This window comes from Oncorhynchus mykiss, chromosome 26 (assembly GCF_013265735.2).
Source record: "Oncorhynchus mykiss isolate Arlee chromosome 26, USDA_OmykA_1.1, whole genome shotgun sequence".
Taxonomy (NCBI): Eukaryota; Metazoa; Chordata; class Actinopteri; order Salmoniformes; family Salmonidae; genus Oncorhynchus; species Oncorhynchus mykiss.
This window is the reverse complement of record NC_048590.1, coordinates 29,333,434-29,350,041: the sequence shown is the minus strand read 5'-3', so window position 1 is coordinate 29,350,041 and position 16,608 is coordinate 29,333,434. Positions and strand designations below refer to the sequence as shown.

Sequence of the window (16,608 nt, the reverse complement as noted above, 5' to 3'; positions counted from 1 at the left end):
GTCAACAAAAATATATATATATATATTTCTAATATCAAAAAGAAATTTCTCAAGCAATAATTTTACAGACAGGAAACTAGCTGTTCACGAGGTCTTTAATGAGCAAGGATATGATACTACACCCAAAACATCACGTTTACATAAATTTATAGTGTTATTATTGGTTTATTTGTAATTATTTGCATTCTTTTATTTGGGAAAGGTCATTTTTAACGTGACTCCAGCTGGCTTTCTGCAGAAACATGACAAATCATGATCCACACATGTAGTGCATTTGGAAAGTATTCAGACCCCTTGACTTTTTCCACATTTTGTTATGTTACAGCCTTATCCTGATTGACGAGGAAAAAAACTATCTGCGCACAATAACCCATAATGACAAGGCAAAAACAGGTTTTCAGAAGATTTTTTTAATGAAATATACATTTACATAAATATTCAGACACTACTCAGTACTTTGTTGAAGCACCACTGGCAGCGATTACAGCCTCGAGTCGTCTTGGGTATGACGCTACAAGCTTGGCACACCTATATTTAGGGAGTTTCTCCCATTCTTCTCTGAAAATCCTATCAAGCTCTGCCAGGTTGGATTGGGAGTGTCGCTGCACAGCGTTTTTCAGGTCTCTCCAGAGATGTTTTATCGGGTTCAAGTCAGGGCTCTGGCTAGGCCATCAAGGACATTCAGAGTCATTGTACTGTTGGAAGGTGAACCTTCGCCCGAGTCTGAGGCCCTGAGTGCTCCGGAGTAGGTTTTCATCAAGGATCTCTCTGTACTTTGCTCTGTTCAGCTTTCCTTCGATCCTGACTAGTCTCCCAGTCCCTGCCGCTGAAAAACATCCCCACAGCATGATGCTGCCACCACCATGCTTCACAGTAGGGATGGTGCCAGGTTTCCTCCAGACGTGACGCTTGGAGTTCAGGCCAAATAGTTCAACCTTGGTTTCATCAGACCAGAGAATCTTGTTTCTCATGGCACGAGAGTCCTTTAGGTGCAATTTTGGAAACTCCAAGCGGGCTTTCATGTGCCTTTATACTGAGGAATGGCTTCCATCTGGCCACTCTACCATAAAGGCCTAATTGGTGGAGTGCTGCAGAGATGGTTGTCCTTCTGGAAGGTTCTCCCATCTCCACAGAGGAACTCTGGAGCTCTGTCAGAGTGACGATCTCTGTCAGTGACCTCCCTGACCAAGGCCCTTCTTCCTCGATTGCTCAGTTTGGCAGGGCCGCAAGCTCAAGGAAGAGTCTTGGTGGTTCCAAACCTCTTTCATTTAAGAATGATGGAGGAACTGTGTTCTTGGGGACCTTCAATTCTGCAGAAAACAGCATGACATCACCAACAAAGCCAGAACAAGTTATAATTTGTCTCATAGAATCTTCAAAACGAAGTATGAATGAAGTCAAAGACTGTGGAGTTTGCTGTGTAGTAGCAATCATTTATGAAACTCAACAAAAAAAACTATAGTGCACTATAGTGCCTTTCCAAATCATGTCCAATCAACTTAATTTACCACAGGTTGACTCCAATTAAGTTGTAGAAACATCTGAAGGATGATTAATGGAAACAGGATGCACCTGAGCAAAATGTCGAGTCTCATAGCAAAGGGTCTGAATACATATGTAAATAAGATATTTCAATTATTTTTTATTTTTTTAATAAATTTGCAAACATTACTAATAACCTGTTTTTGCTTTATCATTATGGGGTATTGTGTGTAGATTGAGGGAAATGTTTTATTTAATCAATTTTAGAATAAGGTTGTAACGTAACAAAATGTGGAAAAGGGAAGGGGTTGGAATACTTTACGAATGCACTATATATTCAATCACATAGATAACATAATATAACCATATGTGGATATTGCAATAATAATAATGAGACTATGATTAACCATGTTTTAATATTGACGGATAAACTGCCAAATAACCTACTGCATATTTGCTAGAGTACTCTTATTTCTCCTGTCTTATTCAAATGAAAAACAACCGGAGAACATTCAGAATCATAGTTTGTTTGATTACAGCCATTGGACCAGAGCGGTTTCAATTGAACACGCTCAGCACATTACTTTGGACGGGTTGTGAATAGATACAGTACAGCTGCGACCGGAAGTGACTTTTCATAGTACGCTAGTAAAGGATTTTAGTTGACCCTTTTCCTAACCTTAACCTAATTATCCTAACCTGCTACGAAAAAGTAACTTACGGTCATGGATGTACCCAAAGATGTGTTCTATCTGTGCCACCACATAGTCGAAACCCTTTGGACGAGCATCTGCTAGTGTCTACTGAATGACATCACTTCATCCAAACATTCCCACACCTTCCCTGCAACTCTCAAGTCTCTCTGCTGGTGGGTAATGGATTGGAAGATGAAAAGTTTAAGTTTTCAGTAAGTGAATGCATTGCACTATGTTATTTACGTATTCACTTTAGACATTTGTTTGTGGATGCTTTATGTATGCATAAGCGGTACGGGATAACTAATTTGTGTGTAACAACAACAACAAAAAACGTTTTAGCTAATGTTAGCTAGCTAACTTTTTTGGGCCAAATTCTGCTAGCTAACTATGGCGTTCTGTGAAGCTGCTCAACCAAATGAGCTATTTTGGCAAATAACGTTACGGTATACGTATATGTATTTTGTTGTTCTCGTAAAACAATGTTAGCCAGCTAACGTTAGTGAGTTAGCAACAAAAGTTATTTTCCTAGCTAGTTAGCCAGCTAGCTACCGAGACTATCGTTAGATCTGGTCCATCGCGCGATGACAACGAATTGGCTGGTCATTTATTTAACCTTTATTTAACTAGGCAAGTCAGTTAAGAACAAATTCTTACCAAAAGGCAAAATGCCTCCTGCGAGGACGGGGGCCTGGGATTAAAAATAAAAACAATATAAATATAGAACAAAACACATCACAAGGGAGACAACACTACATAAAGAGAAATGAGGCAACAACATAGCAAGGTAGCAACACAAAACATGGTACAAACATTACTGGGCACAGACAACAGCACAAAGGGCAAGAAGGTAGAGACAACAATATATCACAGCCATAACTGCCATCTGCTAACATCATCTTCAGTCTGAGTGTTATTTTTGGCTGTAAATTACTTTTGTTTAGTGACTGGCATCAATATGCCATTGCTGTAACTCAGAGTAAAGATGTTGCCAGAGTGATGGATAACGTTTTCTTATGTGCGCACAGGGTGGCATACCTTTAAGCACTTTGGTCCACGCTCATACGACGGATCGCCACTAGTGCAAGCGCACCCCACGTCAGTGGTCGAAAGTATTTTATTTATGATAAATGGTACCCTGCACACGCAGAGAAGGGTCAGAGAGGAAGATGCGACGCGTTAGTATGTATGGGCAACTTTTTTGCATAAACTCCTTCCCACCTTTGAGACAATGACTCCCTTTATTAGGGCGGAGACATTAACATCTCATTATTGTATACAGATTTCTGGAAAACTTCTCCAGACAGCACTCTCTGACAACATTTATACTTTTGGGTCTACTCTACAAATCATTGATTGGGTTCGTCTATGCAATGGATACGCAATGGACCAGAGCTATGCCATCATGTGTGTAGCTAAGCTAAAGCTAGCCTGCAGGCTCCCGGAGTTCCAAATCAAAGTTTTTGTTTACTTGGCGGTCTAGACGTCAGACATATTTTCCATGCTAATTAAAGTAATTAATGTATAAAATCCCAAAAATAAATTCAGACTGGACGTGCTGTTTAGCAGATGACTAGCCAGTTACAGAAATCTACATATTGCTTTGCTAAGATGCTTATTTTATTATGACCAGATAACAATGCCATCTATTAAGTTCCCATTATAGCATGGACTCATTGGCATTGTCTATATAACTAGATAGAGCTAGGCCTATATTTAAGTAATAAGGCCCAAGGGGGTGTGGTATATGGCCAATATACCATGGCAAGGGGCTGTGCTTATGCACAACGCAACACAGAGTGCCTAGATACAGCCCTTAGCCGTGGTGTATTGGCCATATACCACAATCCCCAGAGGTGCCTTACTGCTATTATAAACTGGTTACCAACGTAATTAGAGCAGTACAAATAAACGTTTTGTCATACCCGTGTCTGATATACCACAGCTTTCAGCCAATCAGCCTTCAGGGCTCGAACCACCCAGTTTATGATATATTATTTACACAATATATTTGTTTAGTCTCTTTTTCTACTGGCATTTTCTTTCTTGGACACATTTTCTTTCTTATTTCTATTGAATGTTAACATATTTTCTGTATGATGATTATTGATGGAGTTTTTCTGTATGAGTGTATGAGTTGATTGTGGTTATTTTGGCCTGTGTAGGATGTCCTGTTTAAGATGATTGAACTCACAAATCAGAGACCCTGAAGGGAGTCCTGGACCCCTGACTACTAGCCCAGCCTGCCAGCGATGTCTCCCAAAGTGCCTGGCCATGGCAGGGCGGAGGACACGGCGGTACAGGTCGCTGTTCGAGTGCGCCCCCTGCTGCCCAAGGAGCTGCTGCACAGCCACGAGAGCTGCATGACGGCTGACCCTGAGCAGCGCAGGGTCACTCTGGGTCACGACCGACACTTTCACTGTGACTTCCTGTTTGAGGAGACCAGCTGCCAGGAGGAGGTGTACGCTCTGTGTGTCCAGCCCCTCATAGAGGCCTTCTTTCAGGGTTTCAACGCCACTGTCTTCGCCTATGGGCAGACAGGCTCTGGAAAGACATACACTATCGGAGAAGCCAACCTTTGTGAGTTTCTGGTTTCTTCCCCGCTACCTGCAATGTTTGGTCATTTAATAATTTTTGTTCTATGCCTTTTGAGTTCCATCAGAGGAGATGTGCTAGCTTGTAGTGTAGAGGAGCGGAGAATAGATGCACATCTTCTGGTGTGTGATATAGAAATGCTGATATGCAGAGAGTTCACACCCATCCTGGAAGCCAACTGCACTTCCTACAGTTCAGCTGTCACAGCCTGCGGGAACAGTCCATACCAGACAGGCTTGCCATCTGAGCTACTGGTGTGTGAGATGGCAAATCTGTGTGGGTGGGTTATGGTTACAACACAGAGCGTGTGTGTTTGTGTGTGATGAAGTATGTGCTATATTAGATCAGTTCTGTGGTGCATGTGTGTGTCAGAGGTACGTGTTCCTTCAATGAAAACAGTGCAAAGCTGCAGGCAATGGTTTTATATACAGTGCCTTGCGAAAGTATTCGGCCCCCTTGAACTCTGCAACCTTTTGCCACATTTCAGGCTTCAAACCTAAAGATATAAAACTGTATTTTTTTGTGAAGAATCAACAACAAGTGGGACACAATCATGAAGTGGAACGACATTTATTGGATATTTCAAACTTTTTAACAAATCAAAAACTGAAAAATTGGGCGTGCAAAATTATTCAGCCCCTTTACTTTCAGTGCAGCAAACTCTCTCCAGAAGTTCAGTGAGGATCTCTGAATGATCCAATGTTGACCTAAATGACTAATGATGATAAATACAATCCACCTGTGTGTAATCAAGTCTCCGTATAAATGCACCTGCACTGTGATAGTCTCAGAGGTCCGTTAAAAGCGCAGAGAGCATCATGAAGAACAAGGAACACACCAGGCAGGTCCGAGATACTGTTGTGAAGAAGTTTAAAGCCGGATTTGGATACAAAAAGATTTCCCAAGCTTTAAACATCCCAAGGAGCACTGTGCAAGCGATAATATTGAAATGGAAGGAGTATCAGACCACTGCAAATCTACCAAGACCTGGCCGTCCCTCTAAACTTTCAGCTCATACAAGGAGAAGACTGATCAGAGATGCAGCCAAGAGGCCCATAATCACTCTGGATGAACTGCAGAGATCTACAGCTGAGGTGAGAGACTCTGTCCATAGGACAACAAAAGTATATTGCACAAATCTGGCCTTTATGGAAGAGTGGCAAGAAGAAAGCCATTTCTTAAAGATATCCATAAAAAGTGTTGTTTAAAGTTTGCCACAAGCCACCTGGGAGACACACCAAACATGTGGAAGAAGGTGCTCTGGTCAGATGAAACCAAAATTGAACTTTTTGGCAACAATGCAAAACGTTATGTTTGGCGTAAAAGCAACACACCATCCCCACTGTCAAACATGGTGGTGGCAGCATCATGGTTTGGGCCTGCTTTTCTTCAGCAGGGACAGGGAAGATGGTTAAAATTGATGGGAAGATGGATGGAGCCAAATACAGGACCATTCTGGAAGAAAACCTGATGGAGTCTGCAAAAGACCTGAGACTGGGATGGAGATTTGTCTTCCAACAAGACAATGATCCAAAAATAAAGCAAAATCTACAATGGAATGGTTCAAAAATAAACATATCCAGGTGTTAGAATGGCCAAGTCAAAGTCCAGACCTGAATCCAATCGAGAGTCTGTGGAAAGAACTGAAAACTGCTGTTCACAAATGCTCTCCATCCAACCTCACTGAGCTCGAGCTGTTTTGCAAGGAGGAATGGGAAAAATGTCAGTCTCTCGATGTGCAAAACTGATAGAGACATACCCCAAGCGACTTACAGCTGTAATCGCAGCAAAAGGTGGCGCTACAAAGTATTAACTTAAGGGGGCTGAATAATTTTGCACGCCCAATTTTTCAGTTATTGAGTTGTTAAAAAAGTTTGAAATATTCAATAAATGTCGTTCCACTTCATGATTGTGTCCCACTTGTTGTTGATTCTTCACAAAAAAATACAGTTTTATATCTTTATGTTTGAAGCCTGAAATGTGGTAAAAGGTCGCAAAGTTCAAGGGGGCCGAATACTTTCGCAAGGCACTGTACGTACATACTTAATTATCCTCAGAGAGGTTACTAGGCTATACCATACAGGGTATATGAACCCAGTGTCTGTGTGTAGCTTCCTTTAGGGATGAGGAGCAGGGCATCATCCCCAGGGCTGTGGCTGAGGTCTTCAAGCTGCTGGATGAGAATGACCTCAGTGACTTCTCTGTCCGAGTGTCTTACCTGGAGGTGTACAAGGAGGACTTCAGGGACCTGCTGGAGGTGGAGACAGCCAGCAAGGACATCCACATCAGAGAGGATGACAAGGGCAACATTGGTATGGATATTTGTTTGTTTTTCCAACAAATATTTATCACAAACAAGCATCTCTCTGTGTTGTAAGGGATCTTAAAGTTCAACATGAGGGTAGGGAGGAGTCAAAGTCATGTGTGTTAGTTATTCATGTCCCTGTCTGTGCTTGTGTGTGCGCTTCCCTGCAGTGCTGTGCGGGGTGAAGGAGTGTGAAGTGGAGGGGCTGGACGAGGTGCTGAGCCTGCTGGAGTCTGGCAACACGGCCAGACACACAGGCGCCACCCAGATGAACCCCCACTCTAGCCGCTCGCACACCATCTTCAGTGTGCACATGGACCAGCGCAGTGGCAGCTCCCGGGCCCATGGTAACCCCACCACGGGCACCGGGCCTCACGTCCTCTCCTCTAAGTTTCACTTTGTGGACCTAGCGGGGTCAGAGAGGATCCTCCGCACAGGGAACACAGGGGAGAGGCTGAAGGAGAGCATCCAGATCAACAGTGGGCTGCTAGCCCTGGGGAATGTCATAGGAGCCCTGGGAGACCCCAAGAGGAGAGGCACCCACATACCATACAGGGACTCCAAAATCACCAGGTATGTAGTCATCTAACATTTGGGGACTCATAAAATGGTGTGCAGGGTATATTGTTTTTCCTCCTTTTTTTGCAAATAATTTAAGTCTGACATTTAAATTCTGTATTCAGGATCTTGAAAGATTCTCTGGGAGGAAACGCCAAGACGCTGATGATTGCATGCATCAGCCCCTCCTCTGCGGACTTTGACGAGAGCCTGAACACACTGAACTACGCCAAGCGAGCCCGCAACATCCAGAACCGGGCCACGGTGAACTGCCGAGGAGAGCCGGACCGTGTGGAGGGGCTGGAGCAGCAGATCCGGGCGCTTCGCAGGGCCCTTGAGAACCGCCAACGCTCAGAGACCCGTATCATCGCCCGCTCGGACCCAGACAGGCGATTGCGCCCCGGAGAGGGAGAGATCATCAGACTGCAAGCCCAGAGTGCCCACTACAGGACCTGCACTGACACTGCATACAGGTGAGATGAAATGCACACAAACTGCTTTAATTTTCTTAATAATCACTGGCATTAAGTTCAGTAGTTGACTAGAAGTAATATTATCAGTTTCATAAAAGGGCACTTTATTGTGAGGATATATGTGTGTGGGTGTTGTGTTGTGTTTGGCTAATGAGCTCAGGAGTAGTTGTCTGAATATGTAAGTGTGTGTACCCATCCCCAGGTTGCTGTGTGAGCTGCAGGGTGAGGGGGTGCTGACTGCGGAGCAAGGCCTGAGGGTGAAGGACTGGCTGTGTTCTGTGGAGGAAGAACGCAGCGGCCTGACCACTGCCTCAGGACCTGACAGCGGCATCGAGAGCAGCTCCACCGAGGACACCTCCGCTCTGAGGAGGGGGAGGGCTGCAGTCAAGAACCAGGTCATACACACATTAACAATCACTACATCGCTCACTACATATTCATAAAGCTCCAATTTATTCAAAGAAAAGGCTTAACAAAATATTTTATCTTATCAACAAGAGGTTCATCCTAGGGCTGGGTAATATATCGTATTTTAAGGTATACCGGTATGGACCCACATACTGCTATGGGTTTTTACAATGCTGTTTATAGCGATATGTTGATATAGTGCTAAGTAAGTTAACAGTTCCAAAAAGTGGACTACTTCATGGTCAGTTTTGGATAACGTTTTCATATGTATGCACATGGTGGCATACTTTTAAGCACTTTCGTTCATGCTCATCTGTCCGATCACATGCGCACCCAACGCTAGAGGTTGAAAGTATTTTCTTGTGGATAAATTATTCCCGGCACTCACAGATAAGGTTCCGAGAGGAAGAGGTGAAGAGAGAGGTTTCACTGCTCATAAAACATATTTAGAATGTTTATTTTTCAGAAACATAGAATACTGTCAAATACCACCATACTGTCAAAATTGTAAAAAATATGTGATATTTTGGCCATATCGCCCAGCCCTAGTTCATCCTATCAAACAACCTGATGGAATTATGGTGGTAAGGCATCAATCATCTCACCGAACAATCCAGGAAGTGTTGTTGTGCTCTGTGACTCATAATGTATCTGTCATTGAACCCCACAGGAGGCAGAGAGTGGTGGGGAGGAGTTGGGTTGTAAGAGGGAGGAGAGTGTGTCTCAGCTCCAGGGCCAGGTCCAGCAGCTGGAGAGAGAGAACACAGACTTCCTGGCTGCTCTGGAGGATGCTATGGAGCAGTACAAACAGCAGGTCAGAACTACACAGCATTTTGACTTTTTACTGGCATTTTGGTGTTCAACATGACAGCACTGTAATCATCAAAGAATAAAAGCAAATACATTTTGTCTCATTTCTTAGTCTGTCCTCACTTGCCTCCAATATTTCAGTACTAGTCTCCGTAGATAATAATTTACATCTTGAGAGATGATCAACATTGTTCATTGTTTCAATGTTTCAATTATTCTCTCCCCCTCCCCTAGAGTGATAAGCTGCAGGAGCAGCAGGACGTGATAGTGGAGCTGCAGTGTCTGCTCTCGGGGCCAGGTGTACCGAGGTTGGGATTACACCTGACACCACGCCCCCACACCGCCCCCCAGGGCTCCACGAGCCACACCCACAACGGACTCACCAACAGACAGGTACCTGACTGATCAGCACCTCTTAGTAGTGGAATGAAAACTGGCATGAAGTTCCACAGTCTCAACGTTAATCAGTAGTGTGTTCCACAGTGTATGTCGCTGTGTGCTATGAGTGTGACTGTGTTGGCTGTAGGTTAGTCCAGTGGACTGTGTGGAGAGCAGCTCATTTGGTGACCAGATCCAGTGTGGTTATGGTCAATCTTCTCATGACCACGAGGACCTAGGAGAGGGAGAGGTGAAGGACTCTGAGGAGGAGGACACTTACGTCAACATGAGCCACAACAGACGGAAGTATGGAGAGAATATCACATCTTTATTTAAAACTGAGTGAGATCGGGCAGATTATAGAATGCCCAAGCATCATTGACTGTCTAGGTTATTGATGGCTACTGTATGTATCTCTTAGACATGTGAATCTGACTTGGACTAAGAGAGATATTATGGGTGGATCAGCAGTTGGAGGGAGAGGTCTCCTGTCTCAGCTGCCTGGGCTGCCTGCCTCTGAACAATTCTCCACCAGGCGTCCATGTGAGTCCCACAGCAGGACGGGGCCTAATCAAATTCTAAATGAACTAATTCAAATTCTAAATGAACTAATTCAAATTTAAGTTGACTGTGGAAGCACTAACATGTGTTTGCATCCCCTTCTCTCTGTGCAGCCAACTCTAGTGTAGGGGAGAGCTCAGTGGGTCTGGGGTCAGAGTGGGGCCTGCTACAGGCCCAGCAGAAGATCAGAGAGCTGTCTGTCACCATCCGCATGAAGGAGGAGCTCATCAGAGAACTGGTCAAGACAGGTACATACCTAAGACCATTCCTTCCTGGCTTTCTATATGATGGCAATCACATGCCTGTTTTCGCCCCATAAACAATACAGTGTACCATGGAGTGGTGGGACAGATATTATCATGTGTTACTGTAGGTAAAGACGCCCAGGCTCTGAACAGGCAGTACACCCGTAAGATCTCTGCCCTGGAGGGGGAAGCTCAGCAGGCCAGGCAGGAGGTCCAGGAGGCCCAGAGACAGCTTCAGGACCTGGAGAAACATGAGAAGGAGACCAGCGGTGTCACTGACAGGACCAGGGCCCAGGAGTGTCGCAGGAAGATAGCTGCAGCACAGAGCAAAGTACAGGTCTGTCTGTCTGAGCCAGACTCCTACACTAATGCATACTGTACACTCGTAACATCAGTTAGTGTGTCTGCTCATAGTGGATGTTTGTACTAGAGGTCGGCATGGCTGATTTAATTAGGGCCGATTTCAAGTTTTCATAGCAATCGGTAATCAGCCTTTTTGGACACCGATTATGGCTGATTACATTGCAATCCACGAGGAGACTGCGTGGCAGGCTGACCACCTGTTACGGCAGGCTGACCACCTGTTACGGCAGGCTGACCACCTGTTACGCGAGTGCAGTAACAAAAGGACCTTGTGGCTGCAAGGAGCCAAGGTAAGTTGCTAGCTAGCATTAAACTTATCTTATAAAAAAACAATCAATCTTCACATAATCACTAGTTAACTAACTACACATGGTTGATGATATTACCAGGTTAACTAGCTAATCAATGCGATGCCTGTTAATTTATCATCAAATCACAGCCTACTTCAACTTTGCCAAACGGGAGACAATTTAACAAAAGCACATTCGCTAAAAAAGCACAATTGTTGCACAAATGTACCTAACCATAAACATCAAAACCACATGGTTTTGTGCGCGTTTGTTCTTTGTTTAGTGTTCAAGACTTCTGTGGGCTGGTGTGTTTTCCCTGCGTAGAAATTTATTTTCGAGTAAAGTACGTCTTTTACTCAGTTCTGTGTTCTGCACCTGACTCCGTCCTAACCGCTGCACATTGACACATGACAGTTAGCTTTTTTAAATGGCACTTATTGCACTTTTACTTTCTTCTCACTGTTTTTGCATTATTTAAACCAAATTGAACATGTTTCATTATTTGAGACTAAATTGATTTTAATTTTGTATTATATTAAGTTAAAATAAAAGTGTTCATTCAGTATTGTTGTAATTGTCATTATTACAAATCGGTGTCGGTTTATTCATATTTGTGGGCGTGTGTGTGTGCGCGTTAGGTCCTGAGCCAGCGTCAGAGGGACACGGCGCAGCTGGCCTCGCTGTCTGCACAGAGCGAGCGGCGTGTTTCGGAGCTGGAGCGCAGCGTGCAGGGCATGAGGCAGCAGCAGGAGCAGCTGCAGAGACGTCTGCGACACGAGAGCCAACAGAAACGACGCCTGGAGACAGAGATGCAGCGACGCACGCACAGAGTCAAGGTGCAGCCCTGGAGAATGTAGAATACCTGCTAAGAAACAGAGTGGAGCAGGACAATGCTGTGGTTTTTACAGATTGGCATTTGTCACATCCAAAAGTTTTCAGTGATCACATGACATCAACACTTGACTAATTTGCATTCATAGTGTATTACGAACACTCCACTGTGGCCTAAATTCTGTGGACAGAATTCCAACATGTAACTAACACCTGAATTATGCATAGCAGCTATTTCTAAGCAGCTATTTCCCCACATCAGTTTTCTCAAATGAGAGAAGGACTAGGCAGTTTGATGGCAATTATATTGTTGCTATTAGAATATGATGCCTGCCTACCTTGGTATCCCTCTGTTTTTACTGAATACTCCTTCTTTCCATCCTTCTTTCCCTCCCTCCCTCCCAAGGAGCTGGAGATAAAGAATGAACAGCAGCAGAAGATCCTGAGGATAAAGACGGAGGAGATTGCTGCCTTCCAGAGACAGAGACGCAGCGGCAGCAACGGCTCTCTCATATCACTGGAGGAGCAACTGGTGTGACATGGGTCTTCTACAATGCTTATCAAGCATTTATATAGCACATATAAACAGTTGATGAAGTATTTATACACCAGTTATACAATAGGCATAGAATCTCAGAAGCATTTATACAGATGTTACATACAAACCATGCAGTAGTTCTACACCATTTATAAAGTAATTATATGGCCTTTTAAAGTATTTTATGTGGTTTTACTCATAGTTTCTTCTATATATGAGCCAAGGACATATAACAACTAAAAACTAGCCTGGCCAGGAGATCAGCTGGCTACATATTTATCCAAAAAGCATGTTTCAACATCCAAAGGCTCTATTTCCATTGTTAAGAGTGAAAGATGAAAAATGTCTCGTATCCCCCAGCAACTAAATGCAGCTGAGTTTCCCCTGTGTGTTTCCGTATATCTCACACTCATAGTACACATTGAGTGGAGAGAGTCTCAAGTCGTTATCTTATGTGCCTGGACAGGCCCAGAGCTCACACTGACTCTCACACTGGACCAGTGTGATACACAGCCACCATACTGAACTCTGTGAGAAAGCCTGTTTTAGTGGGTCTCTTAGCATGGTCTTTTTAATGAATAGAGTAAGAGACCTGGCAGTCTGTGTGATGGAGATGGGTGCGATATAGATCAATACACTGAATGATGGGCCATCAACAACAAAAACTCCCAGCTGCCTGTCAGTTATAGATTTACAATGTTGTGGGGCACAAGTGTTTAATTATTTCTTGTCCAGGCTTCCAATGAGCAAAATGGCTGGTCTTGTTATTGAACGTTCTTCAGATGTGGGATGTGTCTACATTTGCTCCTTTTGTGTGCAATGTGAGTTACGTCTGAAATATTGAATTCCTTTGTACGGTACTACCGTGTTTCATTGTGGATCCAAATGAAGTGTGTCTGCATGTGTTCCCGTGCGAGCAGAAGATTGAGGAGCAGAAGCGCTGGCTGGATGAGGAGATGGAAAGTGTTCTGGAGCAGAGGAAAGGACTGGAGGACCTGGAGGGAGAGCTGACCAAGAGAGAACAGATCCTAGCCAAGAAGGAGGCCCTGCTGCAGGAACGCAGTGGCCTGGAGACCAAGAGACTCCGCTCCAGTCAGGTACACACACATTAAACAAGCCCCACACACTCAGTGGCCCTTCAGGTATAGTGATTTGCCAAGCTAATTTCAATTTAATGATTTACCGTACTCATTGATAAATCATTAATAAATCTAGTACGGCCGAGTAGCTTCTTTCCTTCAACTGTAGTATATCTCTTCTCTCCCCGTAGGCCCTCAGTGAGGACCTGGTGACGTTGTCTGGCCGTATCGAGTCTCTGGAGCGGGAGCTGAGTGAGAGGAACGGCCTGCTCCGCAGCAGCAGTGCCCAGGACTCCCAGCAGATCCGCCAGGAGATCAACAACCTGCGCCAGGAGAAGGACACACTGCTCAAACAGAGAGTGGAGCTGGATGACAAACTACGGCAGGGTAGTCTGCTCTCACCAGAGGTCAGAGACCCTACAGGCTTACAGAAGCTTCTAACACCGCCCCAACACTTCTCTGTGGATTCTTTCCATACGTAGTATTTGTATCGTTTCTGTAGTTTGGCGTGTTAGGTTCTGAGTGTCAATACAGGCGGTGCCCCTGTAGTTTGGTATATTGTGTATGTGCCTGTATCCCCCCCCACATTTCAACCCCTGTGGCTCTCTTTGTTCTGTCCCCAGGAGGAGCGGTCTGTGTTCCAGCTGGACGAGGCAATCGAGGCTCTGGACGCGGCTATAGAGTATAAGAACGAGGCCATCACCCAGAGACAAAGGCAGCTGAGGGCCTCTGCCAGCATGCTCTCCCAGTGGGAGATGAACCTTATGGCCAAACTCAGCTACCTGTCTGCCTCAGAGACCCGTGCGCTGCTCTGCAAGTACTTTGACAAGGTCTGTCTGTGTGTCCCTCTTCCCTGCTGTTGTGGTTTTCACTGTGTCAGCTCAAATATATGGCCGCATAGTCAATGTGTACACGGCAAGTCTCCATTCTGATTCAAAGCAGCATGGAAATGGAGAAAGAGAAAGATAGGGGATGTAAGTTGTTTGTGTGTGTAGGTGGTGTCGCTGCGGGAGGAGGAGCGTAAGCTGCAGCTGGCCCTGGCAGATCTAGAGATGCGTGGTGAGGAGCAGCTGCAGCTGGTGCAGTGGCTGGAGAACGCTCTGGACCGCACGCAGCTCGACACGGACCGCAGGCTCACACAGCAGCAGAAGGAGCACGAGAGGAGTGTACAGCTACTGCTGCAGCAGTGCCGAGGTGGGCCTCACACACAAATAAATACACACACCTGTAGGATATAGGCAGAACATGTCAGAATATAACCATTTTTTGTTTTCAACAAAGATCTAGGCACACTTTGTTGCTCCACCTCAAGACAACAAAGTGAGACACGGGCACAACTACCACTTTCTATTTTTAAGATATATATTGTTGATATTTTATCTCCATTCAGTTTGCCATGTCTATACCTCCCATTCAACCCTCCCACACCCAGTGTGATAACAGCCTCCAGGCCCATTATCTGCAGCGCAGTGTTCCTCAGGTATTGTTGTGGTCCCCCTGATGTTTGCTTCCCTATAGAGCAAATGGACGAGGGCCTGGCGGGGAGGCAGAGGCAGTACGAAGGCTGGATCCATAACCTCAGTAAAGAGCTCAACCACTACAAAGCTGCTAACCTGGAACTGAGCAACCGGTTCAGGGAGCTGTGTGGCAACGCCAGCCAGCCCATGGAGCAGGGAAAGGGTACTGTAATGCTCATTTTGGATAGGGACATGCTATTGTCATTTTTTTACAAAGCGCCCTTGTCAGTAGGTAAAGTACATTAATGTAACATAATGTAGGTAAGATAGGATAACAGAAGGCATCGGTATAAAAAACATAATCCAATCTCTGATTTCTGTTAAAATAATCCTCATCTGCTCAAATACTCAGACATCTGCTCTCTCAGATAAATAAAAAAAAGTACATATGTAAAATGCACATCTGTCAGGGAATATATTATAAATTATATATAAGTATTCAACATTCAGTGTTTGTGAGTATTCTGTCCTAGTCTGTCCTGTTCTGTGCTGGGCTGTGAGGCATGTAAATATTCATTATTTTATATGTTGGGTTGCAGTTCCGGTCTTCGAGGGCAGAACAGCAGGCAGTGGCAGTGTGGAGAGGCTGAGCCGAGGCCCAGACGACAGCCGTAGGGGGGAGCCAGAGAGACCAACCAGGTCCCGGGAGGAAATAAGGGAGCTGGTCAACGCCCCTCTCCCTGCCACATGGAGGCGCTCCTCCCTCCCCACCGAGGAGCCCTGCGGCATGGAGGAGCTACAGCAGCGGGTGGCCGTCGAGACGCCTGTAAACCGGGTGGTTCAGACAGGCACGGGGCCTTGGAGTGGAATGACATCTCTGCCATTTGCCAAATCACGCAGAGAGTCCCGTCGATCCAGCCTCAACACCGGACCACTGATCTCAAACAATTCCAGAATTGATGTGAGGAAAAATCCTGTTTAAAAGCACAAGGACCTCATGGTAGAATCAAGTTGAAATGCAAAAGGACCTTACGGCAGAATTCAGTTGAAATGCCAAAGGGCTTAATGGCAGGATCCTGTTTAAAATGAAACAGAATCAAGTTCAATTCAACGTGTCAAAATTGGCTCTCTTTTTTTCCTGTTTTTGTACTGTTAAAATGATGTATTTGTTTTATAAACTGTATATCTTTTGTATTCATCCCTTCTCATTTTTCTATATTTGTGGTTTTATAAATAGATGTTGAAGAATGCTCTTTGTTTTCTATATCAAGCACTTCTTTTCCTCCGTGTAATTCATCCGCTTGTACAATAATAGACGTTGTCATCATAAACAGGTTATACTGTTCACTGTTGCTATTTTGTCGTCACTACCCATTTCTGTATGTGAAATAAAATATGATTCTTGCTTCTGTAATCTCTGACTGACTAATATATTGTAAAGGCATAATGTAAAAAATATTGAAAGTCATGGTTTGTTGACTAAATAATGATCAAAATTGCTATTTTAAATGCATAAAGCCATACATTTGGACAACAATCA

At 44.5% G+C, this 16,608-nt stretch overlaps 1 protein-coding gene across 2 annotated transcripts; it reads left to right on the top strand.

The window, feature by feature from the left end:
• The first annotated feature begins 2,005 nt into the window (after window positions 1-2,005).
• LOC110506590 (kinesin-like protein kif7) lies at window positions 2,006-16,482 on the top strand. 2 transcript variants are annotated; one of them, XM_036963720.1, is made up of 20 exons: window positions 2,006-2,350; window positions 4,343-4,757; window positions 6,884-7,084; window positions 7,248-7,650; window positions 7,761-8,108; window positions 8,311-8,503; window positions 9,187-9,330; window positions 9,561-9,719; window positions 9,853-10,010; window positions 10,126-10,247; window positions 10,379-10,513; window positions 10,639-10,847; window positions 11,802-11,999; window positions 12,401-12,526; window positions 13,453-13,629; window positions 13,803-14,018; window positions 14,235-14,441; window positions 14,607-14,805; window positions 15,130-15,291; window positions 15,668-16,482. In XM_036963720.1, the coding sequence occupies exons 2-20, from the start codon at window positions 4,430-4,432 to the stop codon at window positions 16,048-16,050; spliced, it is 4,068 nt and encodes a 1,355-aa protein (XP_036819615.1). In that variant the 5' UTR covers window positions 2,006-2,350; window positions 4,343-4,429; the 3' UTR covers window positions 16,051-16,482. The 2 variants fall into 2 exon arrangements, with proteins under 2 accessions (XP_036819615.1, XP_021441990.2); XM_021586315.2 differs by having other exon boundaries at window positions 2,007-2,389.
• The last annotated feature ends 126 nt before the right edge of the window (window positions 16,483-16,608 follow it).

Coding starts and splice junctions, on each gene's coding strand:
- LOC110506590 (XM_036963720.1), top strand. CDS start 4,430: ATGTCTCCCAAAGTGCCTGGCCATGGCAGGGCGGAGGACACGGCGGTA. Junction 7,085..7,247: donor GGATGACAAGGGCAACATTG/GTATGGATATTT, acceptor GCTTCCCTGCAG/TGCTGTGCGGGGTGAAGGAG. Junction 8,109..8,310: donor TGCACTGACACTGCATACAG/GTGAGATGAAAT, acceptor ACCCATCCCCAG/GTTGCTGTGTGAGCTGCAGG.